Here is a 6,000-nt window from a genome sequence, read left to right as displayed (position 1 = left end):
TTGTGTTGGTGTATGGAATTGATCATATCCATAAGGATTTTTGGTAAAGCTGAAGTGATTAGTAATTGGAAATAATTGAATGTTTAGTCAGTGTATCTGTTTTCAATATATGCATATAACTATATAAATTGTGCCGAGTAGGGAGCATTGGAGCCATTTTCCTTATACCCGAGAACAAACCCCCCAAACTCAACACAAAAAGACACCGGATTTCTTCGCCCGAGTGGTTGGGTGGATTGGTAACCCTTCAGACTAGACAGGGTTATGCTTAGATGTTGGATCTGATAAATCCGTGAAACAACCCACAAGGATCACAACAATCTCCTGAAAGAAGGGGGTCTTACATGAGTAAACAAGTGCTAACTAAAATCAACCGAAACAGTTTGAAAATTTCAGAAAATTGGAAAAAACTACATTAGGTTTTAGATGCTAGTAATCTTGGTGAAAGCAGCACTCATAGAAGAAGAGAAGTGGTTTTGAGGGAAAGTAACCCAAGCTACATCGAGTGAGGAGAAAGCATTCTTCTCAAGAGGACCAGGACCAAGAACCAGAGAAGGACCAAGCACAAAGATGACATGCCGCTGTCACATGGCAAAGGATTGTTGGCACAACAAATGTGCTGAAGCAACAAATATCATGATCCAAGATGAAGACAAATGTGAGGCTTCCAAAGATGGAAGCAACCCAAAGAAACCATTTTGAGCATGTGAATGCATGGCTTCTCACCCCTACTTGTAACCCCATCCTCCCGTGTGTGAAGTTTAAAGTCAAAGCCAACATTGTAGCCCACATGGGAAGCTGAGATGGACCACTCCAGCATATGTCAACTCCACCTCCAACTCCCTCAAACAATAGGATGACAGGTTCCTCAAAATGAAACGGGCATTTGGCCAAGTTTACGAAAGCCATTGCATCCATGGAAAGATACATGGCAAGCACCAACAAACAAGGGGAGGCATGGTGGCATTTGTTTGTGATGCCTTCACAAACATCAAGGAAATCTTCTCTTGAAGACCGAAGCAACACAAAAGGGATATGAGTGCAATGCAAGAGGCCCATGACAAAGAAATGAGGATCGCAAAGGCCTACTATGACAAGAAAATCACTGACCTCAAGAGTGTCCCTCAAAGACCAAAAGATTCCATTGCCATAGTGGAGGAGGAAGCTCGTAAGGCAGCATGGGTAAAGGAGTTGCAACAACTAGTGGAAGGGAACAATAAGCTCCGTGAAGAGCTTTAGGCAACGAAGAAGGAAATCATGGAGTAGCTTCACCTAAAGGTGGAAGCTACCAAATTTGAAAATCCAAATGGCAAACACCGGGTTGAAGAAGGAGATCATCATGTAACTAGAATATTGTTATCATCTCTATTGTGCATGTGCATAGTTGCCAGAGATCATGGCCTCTTTGCAAAAAAAGTCAAGTTCTAACATTAATCACCCTTCCCATGTCAGCCTAAGGAACTTGTTTGGTTAGATAAGATTCCTAGTGGTGCATACTAGAAACATGATAATTTGGAGCAAAGAGAATCATCATGTTAAACAACTACACGATAATGTGATTTAAAATAAATAGTTGCAACTTTAAGCAATGTGTGGCATTACCATATTCTATTTGAGTTAGGGAGATCCATTGCCCATTTCACATGAGAGAATCAATGGTTTTGATAACTTGAAAATGAATATCGAAAAAAAATATTGCTCTTCTATGACCACAGGTCTGCCTCCATTATAATAGAGTTGATTATAGAGAATGGCCACCATCACATGCCTGACCATAGTAGGGCCAATCTGAGATGTGATGTAGGTGTCTTTCCGTTTGATCAAGAAATTATTACCTCTCACTAACTAGAATAATCGTGTGATCCATTCCACAGACAGCTTGCTGCACTTTTAAATCCAGGATGCTTTCTACAAGACAAGGTTGTTGCTCATCTGCAAAGCTGCCAAGACCAAGCCTCCCATTTTTCCCACTACCCCATGTCCACAGCTCACCTTCACAATTCACTGCAAGAGAATGTACACGCCCACCATCTAAACTAAGCACATGACCTTCCGCCAGCCCAGGAACCTGCATAGGTTTGCTACTGACTGTTGTCCTGCCAAGTTGGAAGGCTGAATTCCATCCCCATGAGCATGCGGAAGGGTCCAACTTTCGATCCCCACCATCATGTGTACAACAAAGGGCAACTGCTAAAGAGTGGCCTAGTCCAGCACTAATAGAAGCCACGTGTTCACTGAAAGATACTCTCCACTCCTTCACCGAGTCTGTTGTCCATGCTGTCCTTCCCAACTGGCCATAACTATTATCTCCGAAGCTCAATAACAGGCCATTTTCTGAAAAATGGAGCATCCAGAAAAACTCTCTCTCTCTCTCTCTCTCTCTCTCTCTCTCTCTCTCTCTCTCATATGAAACCACTGTCTCATTAGAAGAAACAATGTACATTCATAGTTGTGCCACAGTGGGGCACTACTACCTAGTTCAAAAACAGTGGGAAAACACTTCTAATTGCTAAAAGGAATGGTCTCCAAGTTCATGAGAATCTCGGAGGGATTGTAAAAGGGCTCTCTGGAAGTAAGCAAGGAGTTGAAACGAATCTCCAAAGAAGAGCAGCTGATTCCACGCATGGTAGATAGTCCACAATGCCCAGAATCTAGTCCAGTCAAGGAAGTCTCTATAAGCTGATAGTGGAGGAAAATGACAACCAAAAAGCCAAAACATTCGCCCGAAATGCCTCCCAGGAAAACACGAGAGTGGAGGTGTCCGGACAGGTCATCAAGAAAACACCGAGAGTGCAAGCAATGCCAAAGAAGGTAAGGCATTGTCTCTCTAGGATGGGAGCACCACCTACAAGATGCGGTCGCAATATGCCTTCGTGCCAAAAGAGTTCCTGGGAATACCCCAACCACACATCTCCATAGAAACAATTGTTGCTTGAGGGGCAATCCGCTCTTCCAAATTCTTTTCAATGCAGCTTTCCACCAAGCAAGAGATTTTGACATATGCCAAAGGCGATTTGCATGGTCCTCAATCCATAGGGGTGGTAAGAGCAACCTGTAAGCCTTGGCCACAAACAATTGGTAAAAAGGCACATGAGTATCTCCTAGAAGGTGCCTGTCGAACCTGCAAACTCGGAGTCCTCCTCCAGCATTGGGACTGGCTGAAAAGATTGCATCATTTCCGAAATGACTCTCCAGATTAGCTGTCATGACCCTGTGTTTTTCTCTGGACAAGATGCAGATGTGCACGGGGACATGGTGGACAGTGTGAAATGGCATCAGGTGGGAGTGAAGATGGAAGCCCATGTGTGGATAACCCCATGTGTGAAAGGGGACAAAGGAATTTTAGCTTTGAAGGTTTAAAAACCTTTAAAATCATTTATTAAGCCCTTCATTAAAGAAACGTGGCCCTTATGCTATATTTGGGGCCACGTGTGCTTTTTGGGTAAAAGGAGGGCTAGCAGGCAAAAGAGGCGCCTATCCCTACAGCAGGCGCATGTGTTTTTTTTCGCTGAGGAGGGCTGGTCGCCTGAAGATGCATGCTGGCTGCGCATGGAAGGGCTGGACTGCAGGTACAGTGTACGGCTGCTGTGCAGGTACAGTCCACGTGGCAGGTCAGGCGGCTGTCTGCAGGTACAGTCCATGTTGCAGATTTTGGTTGTGCAGATTCTGGCGCCTACTGTGCAGGTCTTGGGCTGGCGGCTGGAACAGTAACTGCAGGCCTGTACGGACAGCAGGTACAGTCCAGTACGGAGGCTGTACGACAGCTGAATTCAGGTGGCAGCTGCACACTTTTTCGTACAGGTGGCTGCAGGTTGAGTACTGTTGCAGGCGGCGCATCACCAGGATACAGGCAGCGCATAAAAAGCTAGGCCATGTGTGTGCTTTTTGGAGAACGCCGTGTTTTTACAGAAGGCAAAGATTAGTTTTCCATGAACATAGACATCATGTCGATGGCGTTCATCTGATGGAACTTTCAGTTTATCTTTGCTTTGGATTCGGGACTGTTTTGGGACAGTTTATGGGCTGTTTTTGTTTGGTTGCAAATTCAGCAATGTGCTTGGGTTTTTGACTGCAAGTACAGGTCTTTTGGTTATGTTTCTTGGCATGGGAGTGATGCAAGCTCGCATGGCTGCGTGCTCATGGAGCAGATTGTTTTCTTCCTGCTAGAAAGGAACAGTGGGACCTACAGTTATGAGTATCTCTATGTTGCCAGATGTTTCATGAGGGAACAGGTAACTAGATGTATGGGAAACAGGACAGAAGTTTCAAAGGGGAACAGGCCTAAGGGTTTCATGTGGAAACAGGTCGTAGGTTTTCTCGAGGAAACATGTTTTTGGGTTTCTCCAGGAGATAGGTCACATTCAGGCAAAGGGTACAGGAATGGACACATGTTTGGTACAGCCTTGCTACTGGCAAGACAGGGGACAGGAAATCCATGACAGAGATGGATAGTACCCTTGGATGGTAGAGAGGGTTTGTACAGGTGTGTCGACTGTATGTTATGCTGTGCTGTGATACTCTTTTGAGAGACAGTTTGGGAGTCTGTGTTGTGATGCAGAAGCACTGGATGTGTCAGGGTGTGATGCTGTTCATAGTGTGAGAGGCTATGGATGGTTGTGGCAGCCTTGATCCTGGGAGAAAGCTTCTGTATGCAGACTCAATGTGAGAAGAGTCTTTCGATGTGAACAATGGCTGGATTTGTTTGTGGATGCCGAGTGGACAAGAAGCCAGATGCAGGTTCTTTGCAGGCTTCAAGGGTTCTACTGTGACGGCTGAATTACCAGCCTTATATTGTAATCAAAGCTCTTATAATCAATTAAAGAAATACCGCAAGGGGCGCCACTGCGATTTGGGGCCAATCGGTGTCCGTGTACTATTTGCAGGAGCACTCTAGCTCCCCCTGTTTGTTTTCCTTTTCTAGGTCCTCAATGGTGTTGAAGTGTTTTATGTGCGAGTGTTTGTTTCACCGCCCTTTGCTTTCTGAAGGCCGGTTTACATTAGCCTGTGATGCATGTTGGTGTTGGACTCACACTCACACACACAAACCTGCACATTAGGGTTAGGTGCAGGATAGAGAAGCTCACACACAGAGAAATGAGAGAGAGAGAGAGAGAGAGAGAGAGAGAGAGAGAGAGAGAGCCAAAAGTGTGGTAGCCACAAAATGCAAGTCAACCCTTGCATGTGTGCCACATCCATATAATATAGAAGTACAAAATATTATATGTAGAGTGTCCTTTCACACTTGATATCCAAGGGAAAAAATCACATGGGAAAAAGTGCCCTTGGTTAAGCCCTGTTCACACATAGCACTAGCATAAGTGAGCATATGCCTACAAATCCCCCCTGTAGTGGAAGTGTGAACCTGTACAAGGTAGCAGATCACTCTCTGTATGAGAGCAAGCCCAAAGCTTTGCGGAAAGCTTCAAACTTTTCTCGAGGTAAAGCCTTTGTGAATAGATCTACAACATTATCCTGTGTAGAGCAGTAAGATAAACTGATCTCTCCTACATTCGGCCCAACACTGTAGAAAGGGATTCCACACGAGGGGGTTGGCAGCATTGTTACCAAAGGTGGGATTACCAAGATTGGCTGCCATAGGGAAGGCTGGAAGGGGTCCCTTGGTGGTACATAATAGAACCTCTTCCGACTATAGCACTGTTGTGAAAGAGGACTCTTGAATGGCCGACTATAGCACTGTTGTGAGAGAGGACTCTTGAATGGCCAACCGGACTACCACGACAGCGTGTATTTGGCATATAGACGACACACAGATAAGAGGTGAGCTAATAGGACTCCAAGTTTCAAGAGTCCCACTAGGAATTTTAGTGTACCTCTAGCAAGGTTGGTTGCTTGGCAAACTAAAGCGGTGGTTCTCCTCTGGACAATATGTCCGGAGTCCTCAATGCTCATAGCGTAGTGCACACACGAATAGACAGATTAGAATGCAGCATAACATAGATAACAAGATTGGCAAGAGTGACATGAGTACTCAAACAATAC

General features: G+C 45.0%; 1 protein-coding gene across 1 annotated transcript in view; it reads right to left on the bottom strand.

Moving 5' to 3' along the window:
- Positions 1-1,511: 1,511 nt before the first annotated feature.
- Positions 1,512-6,000, bottom strand: part of RUG2 (Regulator of chromosome condensation (RCC1) family protein) — a 54,409-nt gene continuing 49,920 nt past the window's right edge. The window contains exon 4 of the mRNA XM_086805497.1: positions 1,512-2,334. Within this exon, the coding sequence (XP_086661623.1) occupies positions 1,832-2,334 (503 nt within the window). The 3' untranslated portion in view covers positions 1,512-1,831. The remainder of the gene's footprint in view (positions 2,335-6,000) is intronic.

Source organism: Cibotium barometz, chromosome 11 (assembly GCF_041138505.1).
Source record: "Cibotium barometz isolate CiBa-2024 chromosome 11, ASM4113850v1, whole genome shotgun sequence".
Taxonomy (NCBI): Eukaryota; Viridiplantae; Streptophyta; class Polypodiopsida; order Cyatheales; family Cibotiaceae; genus Cibotium; species Cibotium barometz.
This window is presented reverse-complemented; position numbering and strand designations above follow the sequence as displayed.